This window comes from Cadophora gregata (genome assembly GCF_030347475.1).
Source record: "Cadophora gregata isolate MNR1 chromosome Unknown scaffold_3, whole genome shotgun sequence".
Classification (NCBI taxonomy): domain Eukaryota; kingdom Fungi; phylum Ascomycota; class Leotiomycetes; order Helotiales; family Ploettnerulaceae; genus Cadophora; species Cadophora gregata.
This window is the reverse complement of record NW_026695926.1, coordinates 695,861-716,204: the sequence shown is the minus strand read 5'-3', so window position 1 is coordinate 716,204 and position 20,344 is coordinate 695,861. Positions and strand designations below refer to the sequence as shown.

Below are 20,344 nucleotides of genomic sequence, written 5' to 3'. Positions count from 1 at the left end.
GCTTTGACCAAGGGATTTGGTTGTTTGCCTCTCTCCCACTCGACCTGGGACAACAAAGTAAAGATCAAGCAAATTGTGAATTAAAACAGAACAGGGACCATGTTTTGCCCATATATACATTTCCATCTCAGCCCCGCTTACATACATACCTACATACATACACACAATTCCCTCCAATCCTTCCCACAACTCACCATAACCAACTGTCCAGCCTCGCCCTCAACCCAAAGTTCCCACCAGCCTCAAATCCCTCGAACTAGCCCCAACCCAAACCCCAAAAGCCCCAGTGGGCAACACCCACTTCTTCGCTCCGCTATCCCAGATACTCAGATCCTTCCTTCTCAACTCGAAGCTCACCGTGGCTTTAGCTCCTACATCCAAGAGCACCTTTTTAAAACCCCGCAACTGCCTGACTGGACTCGATGGCGCAGAGCTTGGTAAGCCGATATACAGCTGCGCGACTTCTGCGCCGGCGACTGTCCCGTTGTTCGTGATGGTCGCTGTGACTGTTGCTAAAACGTCGTAAAGACCCTTTGGGCCGCCTGGTGCAGGGGTGGTACTGCCTGTTGTTGTAGCCAATGGGGAGATTGTGAGAGCAGAATAAGAGAATGTGGTATAGCTAAGACCGAACCCGAATTCGTATCTTGGGCTGATATTGTTCTTGTCAAATCGTTTATAATCGATAAACAAACCTTCGGGATAACTATCATCGCCATTGATTACCGCAGTCCCGTAGTCGTTCGCGGATTTCGCGATTGTGTAGGGGAGTTTGCCGGACGGGGAGGTGCTGCCGTAAAGGATGTCTACGAGAGCATTGCCGGATTCTTGGCCCGGGATATTGGCCCATACTATTGCGACCACGTTGGGGGAGGAGAGGAGGGGTTCGAGGATAAGGGGCCCGACGGAGTGGATTATGACGATGGTTTTGGTGTTGGCGGCGGCGACGGCGGCGACGAGGGCATTGCCGTTGTGCCAAGGGTCGAGGTTGATACGGTCTCCAGCGTTGTTTTCGACCTGAGAGGTGGAATGGATTGTTAGCGTGTGGTTTGGGGAGGAGATTAAACCACGCACCGTGATGTAGCCTTCTCCTGAGTCGGAGTTGATGAACACTAGAGCTGTGGCTGCGGCACTGGCTGCTGATGCACCTGCCGATGGAGTATCGTTCGGTGAGGATATTACATTCGTGCCATCCTTGGATGCTTGGGCTTTGATCGCATCGAGTGGTGCGACGAGATACTGGGTGTTGTCAATACGTTGTTGATTTAAGGCTCGCTTAGCTGGTGTCACTTACTGGAAAATCGGCCGTGCCAGATCCCCATCCCTATTTAAGTCAGTGATGGCCCTCAGTTATCCGAATAGTTACCAACATACCATCGCCAATGTCCCGGTATTACATCCCCGATCGACACACGCGTTCGGTCCCTGCGGGTTAACAATCGAATCCGAGCCAATGACAGCCAAACTAGCCGGTTTCTTCAATGGCAAAGCACCATTTGTATTCTCCAACAGCACAATCCCATCTCGCGCAATTTTTCTCGCCAGAGTTTTGTGGTCCCCTTGGACATTCGGTCCGCCTCTACCGCCGTTCCATGACGTCCAGCCCGTGACTTTTGGGTAATTTGTATCTTGACCGACGAGGTACCATGAGGCAAGAATGCGGGTCACCATGTCGTCGACGCGGGACATTGGGATTTGGTTTGATGAGAGGGCGTTGGTGAGGGCAGTACCCCAGAGGAATCGATTGTCGCCAAAGTTATCTCCAGGCATGGACATATCCTGTGGTTATGAGACCATGATCTAATATTTAGAGATGGAGAGTCTCACCATTCCAGCAAGCGCGCTGCCGACCGTGGTGTGCTGGGCGTTCCAATCTGGAAGGAGTCATTAAGATTGTGTTGTACAGTCCATGGAATTGGAGGTGACTTACCACTCACAACATAACCTTGGAAATCAAGCTCATCTTTCAACAAATCTGTAAGCAAAGCTTTGCTTTCGCATGCCCAGGTTGTGTTCAATTTGTTGTATGAGCACATGATGGAAGAAACGTTGGCTCTGACGGCTTCTGCAAAAGGCCAGAGATAGAGCTGTATGATATTAGCGATGTATAACGAAGCGTGAAGTCGACCTGAGAGACCTCATGGTTTGTTCGGTCATCGATATTAGCACTTTGTGTTTCACGGAGACGCTCTTGCTCGTTGCCCACTGTTAAGCCATCAGACAAGGATTACAAGAATGGTAGAGAGGACTGACAAAAATGCTTTGCGCAAGCTTGAACACCAGCTGCTTGCATGCCGCTGATTGACTATTCGGAAATCAGATCATGGTCCGGAGATACTGTAGGCTTGGGCAAGGAACGTACATTTGCCATCGCCACACCAGACAGATACGGATCATTGGAGAACCCTTCCCAGTTTCGTCCTCCCTATGCCTCTTCAGCACTGAAATTCAAACGATTCTGGCTGGGTTCCACATCTTACAGTAGGAATCTTCCCCAAGGGTCCTGCAACTGGCCCAAGTTGAACGTGAATTCCTAGCGCTTTCGCTTCCGCTCCTACAGGCCCGAGTCAACACTTGCCACAAACGTACTGCATGCTTGGTGTGTGATGGAGGAGTTATGCCAAGCATACCAAGAGCATTCCCAAACGCGTAAAAGAGAGACGTATCCCAAGTCGAGCCTGTCGTGATACCAGCCGGAAAAGCAGTAACTTGCTGCGCGTACCGTACACTTCAGCTCACCCATCAATCAGTCTTCTTCATTATTCTTTCTCAACCGTTACTCTCCAACCAAAGTGCGAAATTAAGATCACATACCCCAGCGGCCCATCTTGTAAACATAAGTCCGGGAATCCAATGGCTGAGACACCAGCTACGTTCCCGACACAGGGACCTTTCTGCCAGCCTTTTCCTGTCACCATACCTACTTTGTTGGCGGTTGAAAGTTTGGGCAGCGCTGCTTTGGCTTTGGCGTAGGCTGCTGCCCAGTCGCCATCGCCTGGTGCGGCGTGGACAGAAGTCGCCAGGGCGAGTATGGAGAGTAAGAGGAGCTTCATTTTACGAGAGATTCAGAATGTCGGAATGTTGAAAGAATAGGGAAATGCGAGATAGAAGAGGGGAACCTAGCTACATTTAAAACATGTACCTTGAAGGAGGCGAAATTGAAGATACGGATAAACCGCTCCGGTAGTGCTCGTCGTTAATCTGGATCGTTGTACGATGTGCCGGAAGACGTATCGCGTGAGGACCATGGAATAGTGTTAAACCCTGCATCTTCGTCTTGAAAATGTGCCCAGGGACTTGACCCCTTACTGCAAAAGCAAAAATGACGTATCAATCCAATCAGACTTGAAAGTGGCCTCGATTGACAGCAGTGACTGATCACCAGGTCGACAGTTCGTCATCCGGATTCGGCTGACGGAAGGTGATGAAGACAGGTAGCAAGAAAGTCAGTGTCCACGAGACGGAGCGATCAAGGTGGATGAAATGAGTCTTGTTGTGGATGCATGCGTACCTGAATACCCCGCGAATGTTTGGTGTTAAATGGGCGAGGGTTCCATTGGGGTTGTGTTGTGTGCTGCTGGGACGATCTTACAGGGTTTCATGGGTTTATGCTAAAGTGATAGAAAACCTTAGGACGAGGACGGGCCGAACATCCAGCCGTTGAAAAGTTGAAGGAAAGTATGATGATTCATGGAAATCGGCTTGTATGATGAAACATGCGCAATTCGAATGGCCTACCTTTATATATGATCTGACGCGGAAGCACTTACAGTTTGCTTGGACTTATTGCATTTCTATGTATCAATATCGTACAGGACATCTGTACGTATGACATACTTCGCTGATGGTTTCGTTCCTTTTCGAACGCCTGTGCCTTCATGTAATAAACTTCCTTCCGTTTCGCCATGTGGAAACAGTGCAATGCTACCTTGAATTGGCTTGACGGGATATGCATTCATACTTCCTTCTCTTGTACTTGGCAGGAAAAAAGTTGTCTCTCCAGCCTCGAAATCGTCGCTCAGATATATGAGAAACGTAAAAAGCGAGGACTGCTTCTTTTCTGGTGGAGAAGAGTCGTAGATGTATGCATCGGTCGTAGGATCAATTCCAGAGGGAGGCCATGCACCATCTGGACGTGTTAGTGAATGGAATTGAACGGTGAGGACCAAACATACCAATGTGAGCTCTGTACTCCGCACCAGGGACGTATCTATATACCCGGAATCTTCTATTTAATCCTCGTACTCTCTTGCCTCCGACATCCACTGGCACAAACGGGGACACTCTAGCCCAAAGCTTACCACAAAACGCATTGTCCACGATCCAGTAGAAGTTATGCGCCAAAACACTGCTCTCCTCTCCTTCTGCTCTGATTGGAGCATCAGGTGTGAATCCTATCATCTCTGCCGCAGCAATGATTTGTTCACATTCATTTGGTGACAATATGTCCTTGAGAAGGTGTAGATTTGGGACGATTGGATGCTTGTGATGTGTTGATTTGGGTGGGTTGGAGGAGAGGAGTATCGCATCGTCTTTGGATGTATGGAGGATTGCTGGGTGGAGGTTCGCAGGTTTCCTTTGAAGACCTGGTATTGTTTCGATTATGCGGAACTGATCTTTGAGGTTTGTAGGAATAGTTTCGAGAATGCTTCTATTCAGGACTCTGTCGTAGACCTGCCTCCTGTCTCTACTTTCCCTCAAATCCCACGCTTCTCTTGGAATAACTGGGCCGGTAATAATTTGCCCATCTGACGTATAGTCCGTCGGCCCGGTGAGTCGGAGTATGGCATCCAAGACCACCAGCAGCTCAGCTTCCTTCTTTGACCTCTCCCCTCCAGCTAATTGTTCAGCGAGCCCACTAACAACATCCAGATCTCGAACCCAACGACACAAAGCGCCCAACTTGGGTGTCTGACCTCTTATCCTCATCTCTGCCAGCAGGATCCGGGCCTCTGTGTATCCTCCATCAGCCAATGCGCCACTGATTCGAGCTGTGAGATTCGTATCAATCGCAGCATTGAAGCCGGTTGTGCAAGCCTGGCGGAAATCGTAGACAGCAGTACGCAAATCCCTGCATGCTTTCGACTTGATCACACTCGGATTTTCTGCCAATGTCGTAAGGGTATCGATTGCCAGTTCGAGATCTTCCTCAGTCAAGCCCACGCTTTGGATGGTTTTGGATTCGAGGAGGCCCTTGTCAGGTGGTGGAGTAATTGTAGTCGTTATCTTGATCTTTTTGGCTGACACATGGGCCGGCAGGCTCTCCTGCTTTCGTTTGCTCTTGGATTTAGCCATGCTGTTATTGTTCAATGGCTACGGTCCGGCGATTCGTGGGGTGTGGCGTGAGGACTTGGAGGGGCAACCTGAAGTTCCTTGGGCGGTGAGGGCTGGCAGAAAGACATCTGAGCTTGGTGAGGTGGAGGTGCAAGGACGTAAGGAAACTGAATACCTTATGAGTGCTTCTCATTTCATTTCCTCTCTTCTCTCACTTCCCAGCCCCAGGCTCGGGGTGGCGTGTATTGCCAGCCTCGGCATGAAGCATGCCAGGAGCAACCTCTAGCTTCTTTTTTCTAGAAAGCACGCACATTTCTTATCTCAACTCTCCAGCTGAACCTGATCATTCGGTCCAGGCAAGTTGTACTATAAGTACTTATACTTGGCACGGCAGAGCACTCTTCTGGCTCGGGTAAGTCCACATGTGGAAGGCAGTCTGCGCTCAACCAGTCAGCTTTGCAGTCTTGTCCGATGGAAATGGCTGTTAAAAGCCTTGAAGTTGCAGTCTCTTTCTCTGAAGCTGTGCCTCTGTCGGATCGTGAGCTTTATTATCTGCTTGCGTGCCCTCGTTCCACCTCACACCTGAATCACGCCTTTGTCTACACTCTTTGCAGGTCTAAGCAATTATCCTAAGAACTCGTCGCATGTGGAGCTTCTTTCGTGACTTTTATCATCATCTTTGAGTTTAATTACAGCTGTATTCAATCATGTTCGACTCTAAATCATCGTTCTACATTTTGTTCCTTTGCGCATCTGTTGTTTTTGCACAAGGTAACGCTGAGCCACATACGCAGAAGAGAAATCTCACCTACGCAGGCAAGATTGGCCTCGGCGTCGGCCTCGCTGTCTTCGTCGTCCTATCCGTAGGTCTTAGTTGTGGGTTCTGCCTGTGGCGATCCCACCGCCATCCAGACCAATCCGGGCGAGCAGCGACCATATCGTCGAATCTGTTACGTCTCTGGGCGAAAGAAAGTTTTCAAAAGAAACCACCGAGTTATCCCCTGCATGATACACATAGGAGAGATGAACCTCTTCCGAGTCACCAGCCGAGACCGTCGTCTACGGCGACGACGTTGGCTCCGGATGGGGAGGATGATTCGAGGACGGGGACAGGATCCCGTGCCTCTCGTACTTTGGATGGGGTGGAGGAGCCATCGAGATCTGTCTCGCGGGTTTCTGTGCTCTCCGTTTCGCGACCAGATCGTACATATCAAACACCTTTCAGCACGTTGCCGCCGGGGTATCGGCCATAAAGTGCCCCCGAATCAACGAAATTCAGAGCATTGTTGACTCAAGCGTCATCGCTGGCTTCTCGTATTCGTCTCGGTCTCCGGCTCACGTCCAGTCTTCAAACATGTACACGGTACACATCGGGTCAGCCCTCAACGTTGGAGACAGTGGACCGGGCTGCTTTCACTCCATACACCGAACTGGAAGACATACTCTCCTCGAGGAGTCTTCTGTCTGCAAAGATATCACCGAACGCGAAAGCGTTGTGATAGGCCGGTTTGCGCCAAATAAACACCGTCGCCATCAAACAAGGCTTCAGTATTTGACAAGATACACGAGACAATCCCGATGTTCAGTACAGTACAGATCCTTCCAGATTTGGAGCTCCTCGTATGGACCAAGAAGTCCATACACATAATCAATGGGGGCCCGGAAATTGCGGTTGCGGGATTGATGTACCTGGGCGAATAATCACAGTATTAGAGTCCAGTGAAGTTTGGAGGGAAGTAACGGAGATTAGCATCTAGGGTGGGCGTGATTGGATGTCCATTATTTCTCTTTAGGGTCCTGTTCGAGGTCAAGTAAGGTGGACAGAGGTAACGGGTTACAGGAGAAGCTGCAGCCAATGCCAGCTTTATATTTTCCACTGGATATCATAAATCGATTGAAGTTACGCGAACACTTTCTTTATGTGACACAAATGCCATGCCCCGATTCCCAGAGCTCGGCCCACATCATTGAATTGCTGCTAGGGTAGGAGGGGAGGGTCAGATAGCTTTGTATCGCTTGATCTTTCGCTCGTTCTCTTATATATCCTACCTTCTCCCCTCTGATTGCTATGCAGCGCGGCACGATGGCTCGACGATCTGACCTATTACTCATTCTGTGTATCAAACAGTCCCCGTCTAACCCCTAAGCTCAATTCTCCCCATCATCACCATCCTCATCCTCATTCCCACTCCTCTCTCCACCCTTCCTACCCGGAAATTGATCCTCCACCGCATCACTAAAGTACTCCTCTCGATCATCGTCATCGTCTAACTCGCTAGCAAGTGCGTTCCTCTCATCTTCACTGTCTATGTCATCCATATCATCCTCATCGTCGTCTTCTTCTTCGTCATGGGAGGAGGATGCTTCGTTTCCAGTAAAAGCGGATGTCTGAGGATTGATGGGAGTGTGAGGCGTGCTGGTTGAATCGAAGTGCTCGAGTGCGTCGGCCATAGGCTGCTCATCGGTTGTGCTCCCGCCTGTTCTGTTTCCGTTGCCATTGCCGGATATGGATGTGGATATAGATGGAGGATTGGGGATGGGTGGGTTTTGAGCAGGAGTAGCGGTTGAGGATTCCCCTGGGGTGGTGGACAGGGCAAGAGGGGAGGGTTCCAAGGGAAGATGAGGATCGATTAATGCGGATATGGGGGCAGGTATTGTAACCTCAGGAGTAGGACTCAAAAGTGTGTGTGGTGCATTTGTGTCCACAATACCTGAGGGTGTATTCGCAGATTTGCCGTCCGTAACAGCTGCAATGCCGTCTCCAGGGTTAGGCTTCGTTTTCCTGACGTACTTCCTCTTCGGAACTTGGCTTTTCGGAGTTGCAGCCGGTCGATCGGGATCGTTCCCAGCCACACCACGAATGCGTTCTTGCCTCGCTTTGTAACTCTTCTTATTCCTAAACCATCTTTGAATTGTTGTCGCTTCACTCTTACTCAATACCCCGTCTTTCGTCATATCATCGAGGGCATTTTGAGATAGACCGAGATCCGGCAGAGGGACCGGGATGAGCTTGCTGAGTTTGTCGGGCACGATATCTGGGATGGCGAGAGCGGGTTCAAACTCCGAGTCTGCTACTTCGCGACGGGCTTTTACAGCGACGAGTTTGGTTTTCATGATGCCTTTGAACTTGGCGATCGTGCCGTTGCAATACCAGCCATCAGTCAGGATCTCACATTTTTCGCGATATGGGGCGTCTTCCATGAGGTTCACGAGGAGTGGGACGGTGATATCACAGACTTGCCAGATCTTGCCGTCGAGTGTGAGTTTCTTGCCATCGAATACGTGCGTGTTGTCGTTGGTGTGCGTGATGCCGTGTTCCTTTGAGAGGTTGAAGTTCTGCCTGTTGTCGCGCCAGGGCTCGCCTTCGAGCTTCTCGGACTCGTCGTTGAATTGGAAGAAGAATGTTTGGTATTGGCGGTAGCGGGGGTCGGTTCGGGGGTCGACGCCGAATTCGATGAGGGCGTCGCGCCAGGGCCCGCCTTTGAATTGGTAGCCGACGAAAGGGATGGCCTGCTTGAATTGATAGATGCCCGGAACGTTGCCTACGCGGTTGAGAAGAGATCTTCGGGTCCAGATGGGGCGTTCTTTCATAGCCTCTTTCAGGGTGGCGATGAGTTCTTGGATGGACTCGTCGGTTGGCTCTTCTCTGTCGGGTTCCGTGGGGATTTCTTCGACGTCGTGACTGAGGTATATGACACCGCCCTTTTCTGGCTTAGAGTGGTTGATCAGGATGCGGTTTCCTTTCTCGTCTTGCTCTTGGGTGAGATGAACAGCTTGATGCCAGCCCCAGTTGAATGGTAGAGCATGACTGGACATGATTGGTGGGGGAACAATATCCTCGTTTGGTTTCCAACCTCTTCTTTCGTCCAGCTTGAATCTCCGTATATCCTCGACTGTGGAAAGTTAATAGGATGGCAGACGATGAATCCTCTGGGACTTACTTCGACCAGTGAGCACTGTATCCTTGAATTTGGGGATGAACTCGGTATTGCTCGTGGACTGATGGAAATCGGACATGCCTGTATTTATTTAACGGTGCCCAGATTATCATAATCAAGTGCCTACCTCTATATCGATGACTCTGTCTGATCTCGCCAACAGCCTCAACCTGGTAACTGTTCACATTGTCCTTCATCTTCCTCAAGATTTGAGAAGGTTCATCCATTCTTGAGACTGAGCTGACGGCATGCTCTTGACCTGCAGCGGAGACCGGAGGACTGCTAAACTCGTAAGGATCCTGTGAACCTCGCTTCCGCTTACGACCAGTGCGCTTGGGGACAGTGATTTTGAGGAGGACGTTATTGGTAGGAGCGTTATGTGACAATATAGGGACACACATAGGATCGTTGTGTCTTAGATAGAGCGGCACACATTCTTCTGGGTCAATGGAGTTCATGATCTGAGCCTGTCAGCTATTGCTCTGGAAGCTTCGGGTCACGAGACTAGGATACTGGTGAGAGATCTAGGACGAAGTGATAAATGTACTCACTCTTTCGTAAGGCTTATTTGTTCCAAACGTTTTGAGGCCATTGTCCAGATTCTGCACGATCAAAGGGTGCTCAACTGCTGTTATCTCTCTTGTGGGGATGTGATAGACTGGTGCTTGGGTCTGCTTTTGTCGTGCTGGGCCTCTGTTCAGCTTGGGCATTTTGACTTCATTTGCAAAGGTCGGATCGTTTACAAGATTGCTCCTTTGCACTTGTATAAGCCCATCGGTCTCGAAAGATGCATTCCTAATCAGAAAATAGTGCGAGAATGGACTGCAGATTGATGCGAATTGTTTTTGATGTAGTTCTGGGAAGATATCGAGAACATCGAGTTCTGTCAGGGTTGTCCCAAAACCAATTCATCGGTGACCAATTACCGTCGACCGTTACATAGGTAAATTACCTTACTCTAGGAGGTAGGGGAGGTGCCAAATTATGCCTCACCAGGAGCCGTGAATGCCCCAAGTTTCAGGCGCCAATCATCTCTAACCTAACCAACCCACCTGGGCTTAGGCGGCAATCGCATCCATCCCATCCCATCCCGTGGAGGGGAACAACCGACGCCAGCAGCAAGCAGCCAGCAGCCAGCCAGACAGACAATCCAGCTCCAGGTCGCCCGTGCAGTGCAGCGCAGAGTTGAGTTCTTGCTCAGAGCCAAGTCAGCCATACCTACCTACCTTTCCGATCCCATTGACCGCTCGAGAATCCCCCGATCCTCTTATCTTCTTCCTCGTCAATCCCATTAACTCGTGGTGCGCCGGACGCGTTCGTTCTTGAGGTCACGGTCTCGGTCTCCATCGCCTCAACGTCAGTCAAGTCAGGCCAGGAGCGGGAAGAGCCTAACTTATTCACCGCCCATAGCCAGAAACATTACCGTTGCAGATTCACAGCTTGCAGCATTCGGCGCTGGGGTCTATGCAAGGTCTTTGGTGATTGTCTGGTACGTGCGAATCATCAAGGCATTCGCGGCGGCGTTGGCAGTATTTTGGGCAATGCGCTGACCAGACCTCTGTCATGCAGATCACCAAGCGCGAAACAACTTAACCAGCTTCAATCGATCCTACACCGACTACAAGTAGTCCAGCAGCTACGACTTACGCATGTACAGGAAGGAAGACAGACGCCTCATTACCTGCGGCAGCTATTCGTCCTGCAGAGAGCCCCGTTCTTGAGCTCAAGGATTCGGCAGACAAGTCCCCACACGATCGAAAGCTCCATCAGCCTCCGTGGTATCAAGCACCTCGCTGGAACCCTTCGAATTCACCGTGACATACTACCACCATCGAAAAGAGAACCCTTCCTTGCTACACTATCATTATTCAGAACAACCTGATCTCCTATAATCGCGCAGAGCCTTGTCAATTTCCCCGCCACGAAATATTGTGGACTGAATCTGGTCTGCGAACATCAAGGCACTCGACTATTGCTAGTGCGGAAAGTAGAGAAAGGCCGAAGAGATCGAACTTGACCTGCAATCAATATGAAGGGCTTCAGGCAGAGGGTTGTGAGTCTCCCTGCGACCCAGTCAGAAACAGCTTACTCTGCGACGCGCTGATATTGCCATTTGTGGACAAATGCTAACCCATTCAGCATGAGCAGCTCTCGCGCGCAAAAGACCCAAATAAATCTTCCAAATCCAAGAACAAGGAGTCGAAAGACGGAACATCGTCCCCATCACAAGCAGGTTCCTCAAGAGAAGCAGCGCAGTCTCCGGTAGCAACACCATCCTCGTCAACGACCGCCCTCAATGACCCAAGAAACAAACCACTTCCTCCAAACGACGGCGGTGCTACAAATGCTGCAAGCCTTGCTCCTCAGCCAGCCAATTCTCTGAATCCTGGCCATGCTGCACCAGATCGCTTTAATGCTATGGGGGGTGGTTCACCAAGTGCTGGTGGGCCGGGAACTCCGAGTCGACATGGTCTTCCACCAAGTGTGATTATCAGCCCGAGTGCTCCAGTAAGTTTGCAGGAAATAAATGTTGAAGCAGATGCTGACCTAGCTTCGCAGCACATACCTCCTCCAGGTGCTGCAGAGACGATGCCGCACGATCTAGCCCCACCGAAAGCCGGCCAGAAGTCGTTGATGTTCGATCGATTGCAGGCAACTCCGAAGGACGTACCTGAAGGAATCAGGACACCAAAGAGACAGCACTCCTCCAGATTTGACATTTCCCCGCAAAGAGAGCTCGAGAAGCTGCCTGGCTTCCATGAGGTACCTCCAAATCGCCGACAGGATCTTTTCATGCAGAAAATAGACCAATGCAACGTCATTTTCGATTTCAATGATGCCAGCGGAGATATGAAGTCAAAAGAGATCAAGAGATTGGCATTGCACGAATTATTGGACTATGTTGCGAACAATAGACAGGTCATTACAGAAGCAATGTACCCAAGAGTGGTGGATATGTTCAGCAAGAATCTTTTCCGACCAATTCCACCACCAATGAACCCACAAGGAGAAGCATTCGACCCAGAGGAAGACGAGCCGGTGCTTGAGGTCGCATGGCCCCATATTCAGGTCGTCTACGAGTTCTTCCTGAGATTCATCGAGAGTCAGGATTTCAATACAAACATTGCCAAGGCATACATTGACCACAGCTTTGTGCTACAACTGCTCGAACTGTTTGATTCTGAGGATCCCCGCGAACGAGACTTCTTGAAGACCACACTCCATAGAATATATGGGAAATTCCTCAATCTACGCTCGTATATACGAAGATCGATCAATAATGTATTTTTCCAGTTCGTTTACGAGACGGAGAGATTCAACGGTATTGCTGAGCTGCTGGAAATCCTCGGATCTATCATCAATGGATTCGCCCTACCCCTCAAGGAAGAGCACAAACTGTTCTTGACCAGAGTGTTACTCCCACTTCACAAGGTCAAGAGTCTTAGCATGTATCACCCACAACTGGCATACTGCATCGTCCAGTTCCTGGAGAAGGATGCAGCCTTGACAGAAGAGGTATGTCTACCTCAAAGATGTTGTTGATTAAGCTAACAGGAGTAGGTGGTGCTTGGACTTCTCAGATACTGGCCGAAGGTCAACAGCACGAAAGAAGTGATGTTTCTTAATGAGGTTGAAGATATTTTTGAGGTCATGGATCCAGCCGAATTCGCCAAGGTCCAAGAACCTCTTTTCCACCAGCTCGCGAAATCCGTTGCCAGTCCCCACTTCCAAGTCGCCGAGCGGGCGCTGTACTTCTGGAACAACGAATACTTCTGCAATTTGGTTAGTGATAACGTGGAGATCATCCTCCCGATTATGTTTGCGCCACTCTACGAGAACTCAAAGGGTCACTGGAACAGGTAAGTGGATCATTATCCGTTTGCCTATCTTTCTAACTTTTCGAAGGACCATCCATGGTATGGTTTACAATGCCATGAAGCTGTTCATGGAGATCAACCCCCAATTATTCGATGACTGCTCCCACGATTACACCGAACATCAAAACAACGCCGAAGCTCGCGAACAAGCCAGAGAAAACAAATGGAAAGCTTTGAGCGAGCAAGCGAAGCGCGGGAAAACTAACGGTACAACTCGACCGTCGGCCGTAAGCATATCATCCAGAAAGGGAAAGCCAGATGAGCTGGATCCAATCACCGAGGACAACCAGAAGAGATTGGATTCATTGAAGTTGCAGGATGGAGAGCGGAGGGAACGAAGACCAGCTCATGATCGACAGAACTCGGTAGGCTCCTCCAGAAGCCAGCGATGATTGTCCCTGTACTATGCCGCTCCCTTCTACTTGTTTTGGAGGGTGCCCAACTGTGTGTGAAGTTTTGTCACGGATAGAGTGTTGGCTCACGCATACCTACCTGCCTCCTACTTTTCCCACTTTGCTCTTCAATACCTACCTACCTACACAGCATCACCTCAATCAATCTACTTCACCTTTTGTCTGCCAATCCCAGCTTGCGCACCCACCCACCTGCTTGCTTACTTGTCCATCTGTCATGCCTCACTTACCTACCTGCCTGCCTGCAATGCATGAAACCCCTTTTTAAACCAGTTCAGACCGGTTTCATTGACGCATGGTGTTGTGACACTTCTAGAAAAGTACAATCACGAAAACGACGAGCAATACGAGTCAACAGAGCCGAAGCGGAAACGAAAGCAGAAGTCGCAGTCGTTCGGGAAGTGGTGGTTCGACGGGGGCTGTTGTGAGCCTGGATGTTGGGCTTGGTCAGGGCGAGATGACGGACGATCAGGCGAGTCATCTTTCTTGATACATAGTTAGATCGGTTGGTGGTGATTGAGTGGGGTGGGGTGGTGACGGGTATTGGTACCTGTGGTCTTCTCTCCCACTTTTTTCTTATTTTCGATAGGGTGGACGGCGTTTATGGATGGCAATGATATGAGATGCAATGAAATGGAATGGAGGGAAGAAGCGAGATGTTTTTGAAGGAATCAAGGGAGGGAGGGTGCCAGCGAGCGAGTGAGATAAATAAAAGTGTGGTTTGGTCTGGACTCATCTGATCTGGTCTCGTGTGAGACTCTGCGTTGCGCATGCAATGGGATACAACGGGCGGGATTCGATGAGAGAGCTGCTGAGGAGCTACATATTTGTGAACGTTGATAATGAAAGGCGGAGGATTATGCGCGGGATTGATAATGGTGAACGTACAGTATACATGCAGACAGAGAGATTTTTTTCGCTCGATGAAGTTTCTTCTTCATTTTCCCTCTCTTCTTATCATGTGTAATTTGCCTTACGTCTTTGTGTCCCGTTGAGATATTTCTATAAACGTATATATGATAGCTATTTCATGTAAACCTCAACTCGTTTTAGATTTGAGTTAGGTCTTGGCAAATTTACGTACTTTGTGATTGTATCTACCTTCGTACGTCGCTTCCTTGATTATCCCATCCAGAAGCTCGGTTTGAAAAAAGGCGGGCAGGAACCCTTTAAGCTGCCCTCCATGAGTTGACAATTCCACTTTCCAATCTCCAATTTCTAAAGATCTCCCTACCTATCTCGCCTACTTACCAACCCCATCACACTTTTCCTCTCCATGTGTCCCCATTATCAACACGAGGGATTGAGCGAGGTGTATACGTATCCACTTATGATTTCCTCTCTCATTCCCTTCCCATTCCTCCTTCCCAGCTGTTCTGATCAAATCAACCCGGTGACTAGACAACGGATATTTTTGCTAGCGATGATAAATTACCCTAAGACGGTGAAATTCCTCTCCGCGCGTCAGAGTATTGAGTGGAGAGGAAGGTTTCGGTAAAGCCGCTCGGCTAGGCCGGTGAGTCTCAGTAGAACATGACCTTTGTCAACACAGCTTGTCCTCTCTCATGTAATCATGCGTAACGAACAAGCAAAATTAATTGAATTGAATGCATTACTTGCTTCCCATTCTCACCTCCCACTGTGAGTGTCCCTCAAAGTCTCAACACTAAGCAATTAGATACCCAATGTCTTGTCCGTTCTGCATTTCACATGCAAGGATTTGAGTTCCGTGTTTTTGGGACGGTGTCTCGCCAATTGTTGGAAACCTCGGACATCTGAAGCCCTGTATAGGTCTAAAAAACGCCACCGTTTCGTTTGCTGGGATTTCGCGACATGCAACAAAATCGATATGGAATCTGCGCTTTGATAGAGATTCGGAAGGGTCCGGTTCCAGATTGTTGGACTGTGCATCCCGTCACCAATTGTTGGCAAGATTGAAAGCTGAAGCCCAACACCGCATTGGATAGAGCGTGAGAAAAAGATTGTAACGATAAAGTGGACAGAATGATGCAGGAAGAGATATTTCGAAGGCTACCATGGCATCGACTCCTGGCTCCAGTATTTAAGCTGATCTGGAAACTAGTGATAGAGTTCTGGACATCGGAAACACGACTGCGGGACTTCTAGATCTTGAGATGGTTCTGATCAAACGGGCATCCATCCCCGATCTAAAGAATAGCTACGACTATCATGACGCTACTGCCTCAGAGAAGACTCCCAAGTTTTCGTACTAATCTAGGACTTCGTCCATGTCAACAATCTGGGCATGACTGGACATCACCCGCTCATTAATTGGTTTCTGCGTCTGCAGTATGACACTGAAAGCCCTATTTCGTGATATTCTTCCATTTGATTCCGAGTGTGAAGAGGAATGCAAGACAAGCTCCCGCAACTGGGAGCAAGAAAGTTTTGGACACAGCATTACAGTATGCTTCTCTCACAAGTGGTACCATATCCGTCGACACACTTGGTAATATTAGCACTAGAGCGTATGGTAACCTCTCATCTTTTGAAGAGCTCTGGCAGGCTATGTACATTCCCGAAGGACAAAGGGGGCAAAAGTTTTGACTTACACGGACCGGATATTTGTAGCACCAGCTGATATCACAGTAGAAACTTCAAGCTCCGGGAGCAATGTTCTCAGTGTCTTCTTCAAAACATTCGAATATATAACCTGAGCAATACTCACCCCCAAGGCTCCGCCCAGAAAATTATGGAACAGGAACAGTGAGTTGCCGATGGGCAGATCTTCAGCTGGTAGAGCGGCTTGGATCACGACTGCAGCTAGATTGACCGTCGAACCAAAACCGAATCCTGTCAATAGTTGAAAACCAATCCAATGACTGGCAGGGCTATCAACCCGTAACGTGGTCAATAGACCGGACCCGATGGAAAACAGTATCACTCCAAGCCACATCAGAGGAACCGGGAAACCAACCAGCATAAGAATCAGGCCAACCCCAAGAGAGGATACCATGATCGAGCCTAGGTAAGGTACCAGCCGGAGCCCAGAAGCTTCAGCACTTAAGCCTTTGGCACCCTGAAAATAAAACGGAAGGAAGTAAGTGTGGGTGTTGAGACCAATCGAAACCAAGCCAGCGAAAATGCCGCTGGAGAAAATGGTTCGCTGAGAAATCACATGCGGCGGGATTGATGCACTTCAGGGGTTGTCAGTGAACATGTATCTCAGAGGAGGAAAATTTTCAAGGAACTTACTCATCGCCCAGCCAGACTTCCAAAGCGATGAATACTCCGATGATCAAAACAAAGCCCAGCAAACATCCCCATACTCTGCTGTCAGACCAGGGGTAGATGGCGCCTCCTTTCTGGAGAGCCAAAAATAAAGAAGTCATACCGCCTATCATCAGAACAGCACCTCCTATATCCAATTTTGCTAACTTCTTTTTAAGAGGCATCTGGAGTGGTAGTCCAGGAGGAGATTCAAAGCATAAAAGACCCGTAATCACAGACAGAGCTCCTAGGGCTACGAAGTGTTAGCTTGGGTTTTTCCCCCCAAACACAAAGGGGGGGAGGGGGGGGCATCTCAGGCTCAGCTTACGCAAGTTGATCCAAAAACAAAACCTCCAAGTGAGTTTGGGAGTATCTGTGAAGACACCACCTATGGGCGGCCCCATAACAGACGCAACCCCATTCATGCTCGTAAGCACCGCAAAATACAGCGCTCGCCTCTTGAGCGGAATGCGATAGCCAATAACTATCATTCCACCAGCCAGCATTGAAGCTTGACCAACTCCAGCGAGCGCTCTGCCAACAATGAAAGCTTCGGAACTTTTTGCTACGGCACAGACGACGGAGCCGAGTTCGAAGATTAGGACGGAGATGATAAAGGTGATCTTGATGTTGAAGTACATGTAGACCTTCCCGAATGTCGGCTGCAAGGCAATGGTTGTCAACAGATATGCACTCCCGTACCAGCCGACATCGTATGGGCTGTCGAACTCTGCTGTGATAGTTGGAAGAGCACTAGCTGTTGATGAGCGCGTTAGCTAAGGACGTAAGGGTGATACCATGTCGTACCCTCATTCACTGATGATAGTAGCATCAATCCCTAGTACGAACTGCCCTAACATCAAAGTAACAGTCAGGAGGAGCAGTCGTACTCCGTGGAGATAATCTTGATCTTGACCCAAATCGTTAGAGTTATTGATAGGCTGCTCTTCAACAACTAATGACGGGGCGGGAGCAAGCTTGCCAGTGTCCTTGCGGTGACTATTGTAGTTGGTATGGGAATCTGTACACGGAACAAGTGTCGCCTTTTCTGGCAGTGGTTCGATAGCCCATTGTTTCTCATGGGCAATGACTTCCATCTTTGGGGGAGGTCAGTCCAAGACGAATGGACCTGAAAATTGGTCGTACAACAAAAACCAACACATACAATATCATCAAATTGATGAAGTAGAGCTTTCAATGATGCTTTTCAGAACTTATTCAGTCTGAAGAAAAAGGGACTGATCTTGGTGGTGCCTGTTCGATGGAAAACAACAACGCTCGTTTCTATACACGTGATTCCCCTATCTCCATGCGCCAATGGAATGTTCATCAGCCATGGAAAACGTAATAGTCGGTTCCCTTTTGTGAGGCTGCGAGCTCTCGCTTACAGTCGGTGAAAGCAAGTGTCACGTGAAAGTAAGTATCACGCTAAAGATAGCTGAAGCTAGATTTTATATAGGAATCCTCACTTAAACACCTCTTTTCCCTATCGCGACTATAACTCTTTACAATTAATTATATTAAATTCGTGAAATTTGTATTTAATAAAGTACCTAGAGAGTAATTTTTACAAAATCTATGTAATAAAGGCTAACTATGATCGAGCTTTTAATTAGGCGCGTTAATAGGTACTTAAACATCTAGAGGAGAAGCCTAGCGTGTCTATATGTATATATTTTATTAAGGAAGAGTCACTATAGTAATCTCTATACTATACAAAGAAGCCTAAGTAAAGGAATTAATAAGGTGGACTTAATAAATATAGTAGAAATAACAAGGTCCTCTTACTATAACAAGAAGAAGTTATTTAATAATACTATTACGAACAATAAGAGGCAGGCTTAGACGTGACGTATACGATAGTTTTAAGTGTAATTATATACCTATAAGCTATAATATCTCATATCTTAGTACTATATTAATTGCTAACTTTAGGAAAGTAAATGAATCCTCCCTTACTAGCTCCTTTAAAATAATAGTTCACCCTTTAGTTAAAGAATAATCCCTACTTCTACATAATCTATACTAAGCTAATTACATACGCACAAGTCGATTCTTACACTGAAAAAGACGTGAAGGATTAGTTTTAAGAGCTAGAAATAACTATAAAACAATATAATATCGATACAGGTAAAAAGCTCTTAAATATAGACGAATCTAGTGTAAGAGTTAGCTATCCTTTTAGGGAAAGAGTTATTATCTCTATTGAAATAAAAGAGCTTTATACTACTAGTCTTGAAAACCGCAAATCTATTACGATTATAGAGATAGTGTGAGTAGATAGCCGGAAAACGCTTCCTTTATATATTATTACCCTAAGAAAGAAGATTATAGACAATTAGATTTACGAGAACTTAAATAGAGACGAACGTATTAATTGTTTTAATACTAGTTATATTAACAATTGTATTATAATAGACTACGCTAATTATTTAATTTAGTACTTACACGCTAGACTAGATAAGTCATAGAAGCTCTTACTTTATGATAGCTATAAGTATTATCGATTCGATCTATTCGTTCTTAGGTTAGTAGAGAATTATATTAAAGTCTTTTAGTTTCTTTTATATCTTATGTATATTCTTTAACCTCTTAATATTAGTATCTTCTGTCTTTAGAAGTATTTTTATAACCTATATATTTAATCGGCCTTATATAGTCTTAACTTTGAATATTCTATTACTTCTTTTTTCTGAGATCTTACTTAAATTAAAAAGATAGTAATAAAAGAGTATACAATTAAGAACGCTTTTAAGACCTTTAGAATATAGCTACACTTATTAAAAGCTAGGTTATAAAAGATATAGTTATATAAAAAGCGAAAATAATCAATTTAAGATATAAAGAATAAAGATTAAGATATAAACCTTCTTAAATTGCCTCTTTTACGCCTAGACGAGCTATAGAATACTATATCCGCTGTCTAATCGTTTATTAGGAGAGACCTTACTTAATTTTCTAATAACTTAAAAAAGCTCTTTTAAAAGACTATAGTTAATATAGCTATAAGCCTTTACAAAGCTTACTTTACAACTATTAAGTATATAACACTTTAAGAGAAAATTAAAGCAGAAAACCTCTGGAAAAAGATATTACGCTAGAGTATCTATAAGGGAGGTTCCTCTGTATTTACAGGCGATTTAAGGGAGAGGATATATATATAAAATAAGATAAAGCGAGGGGAAGCTTTACAAAAAGCTTATAAAGCACTTTAGTAAGCTATTAACTAATCAACTGAAGCTTTTTATATTACTAAAGTTCAGGCTAAGAAAAAGAACAAGGAACGAAAGAAAAGACTAGAGAAATATAAGGCAGATAGTACGTTTCTAGTAGTAGAGGATTTGATTTTATATCAAGAGCCTAATAAGAATCTTACTCTACTTAAAGCCGCGAGTAAGACGCTTAAGGGCTACTTTAAATACTTATATATTATCTTACAACTTAAAGCTAAGTATAATAGAGATACTATAAGAGAGGATATAGAATTTAAGATAGGAAATACATATAAAGAAGAAGGAATAAGTATTAAATACTTAAAGTCCAGCCTTATACGACAGATACACGTAGAGAGTTTTAATATTAAGTCAGATATAGGCTTAATTAACTTAATTAC

General features: G+C 47.0%; 5 protein-coding genes across 7 annotated transcripts; 1 reads left to right on the top strand and 4 right to left on the bottom strand.

Moving 5' to 3' along the window:
• Window positions 1–219: 219 nt before the first annotated feature.
• Window positions 220–3,050, bottom strand: ONS95_008775 (uncharacterized protein; the record flags this gene model as incomplete). The annotated part of the gene is made up of 12 exons (XM_058502326.1): window positions 220–1,014; window positions 1,072–1,236; window positions 1,292–1,321; window positions 1,372–1,776; window positions 1,825–1,871; window positions 1,928–2,084; window positions 2,135–2,202; window positions 2,251–2,302; window positions 2,360–2,422; window positions 2,478–2,551; window positions 2,628–2,725; window positions 2,812–3,050. 12 exons carry the CDS (start codon window positions 3,048–3,050, stop codon window positions 220–222), a joined length of 2,193 nt encoding a protein of 730 aa, XP_058361254.1.
• Window positions 3,051–3,791: 741 nt separating this feature from the next.
• ONS95_008774 (uncharacterized protein) lies at window positions 3,792–5,292 on the bottom strand (the record flags this gene model as incomplete). Its single annotated transcript, XM_058502325.1, has 2 exons — window positions 3,792–4,126; window positions 4,173–5,292. The coding sequence occupies 2 exons, from the start codon at window positions 5,290–5,292 to the stop codon at window positions 3,792–3,794; spliced, it is 1,455 nt and encodes a 484-aa protein (XP_058361253.1).
• Window positions 5,293–7,188: 1,896 nt separating this feature from the next.
• Window positions 7,189–10,137, bottom strand: TFC1 (tau 95 subunit of transcription factor TFIIIC). The gene is made up of 3 exons (XM_058502324.1): window positions 9,761–10,137; window positions 9,337–9,670; window positions 7,189–9,290 (listed from the first exon to the last, which is right to left on the bottom strand). The coding sequence occupies exon 3, from the start codon at window positions 9,085–9,087 to the stop codon at window positions 7,420–7,422; it is 1,668 nt and encodes a 555-aa protein (XP_058361252.1). The 5' UTR covers window positions 9,088–9,290; window positions 9,337–9,670; window positions 9,761–10,137; the 3' UTR covers window positions 7,189–7,419.
• Window positions 10,138–10,186: 49 nt separating this feature from the next.
• PPP2R5D (Serine/threonine-protein phosphatase 2A 56 kDa regulatory subunit delta isoform) lies at window positions 10,187–13,928 on the top strand. 2 transcript variants are annotated; one of them, XM_058502323.1, is made up of 6 exons: window positions 10,187–10,698; window positions 10,779–11,262; window positions 11,349–11,717; window positions 11,769–12,725; window positions 12,771–13,069; window positions 13,116–13,928. In XM_058502323.1, exons 2-6 carry the CDS (start codon window positions 11,239–11,241, stop codon window positions 13,477–13,479), a joined length of 2,013 nt encoding a protein of 670 aa, XP_058361251.1. In that variant the 5' UTR covers window positions 10,187–10,698; window positions 10,779–11,238; the 3' UTR covers window positions 13,480–13,928. The 2 variants fall into 2 exon arrangements, with proteins under 2 accessions (XP_058361251.1, XP_058361250.1); XM_058502322.1 differs by lacking the exon at window positions 10,187–10,698 and having other exon boundaries at window positions 11,240–11,717.
• A 1,187-nt stretch (window positions 13,929–15,115) lies between these two features.
• On the bottom strand, window positions 15,116–18,082 carry ONS95_008771 (uncharacterized protein). Of its 2 annotated transcripts, XM_058502320.1 has the most exons (6): window positions 17,897–18,057; window positions 17,714–17,828; window positions 17,549–17,641; window positions 17,060–17,393; window positions 16,717–16,984; window positions 15,116–16,658 (listed from the first exon to the last, which is right to left on the bottom strand). In XM_058502320.1, exons 3-6 carry the CDS (start codon window positions 17,561–17,563, stop codon window positions 16,070–16,072), a joined length of 1,206 nt encoding a protein of 401 aa, XP_058361248.1. In that variant the 5' UTR covers window positions 17,564–17,641; window positions 17,714–17,828; window positions 17,897–18,057; the 3' UTR covers window positions 15,116–16,069. The 2 variants fall into 2 exon arrangements, with proteins under 2 accessions (XP_058361248.1, XP_058361249.1); XM_058502321.1 differs by having other exon boundaries at window positions 15,334–15,966; window positions 16,074–16,658; window positions 17,060–18,082.
• Window positions 18,083–20,344: the final 2,262 nt, after the last annotated feature.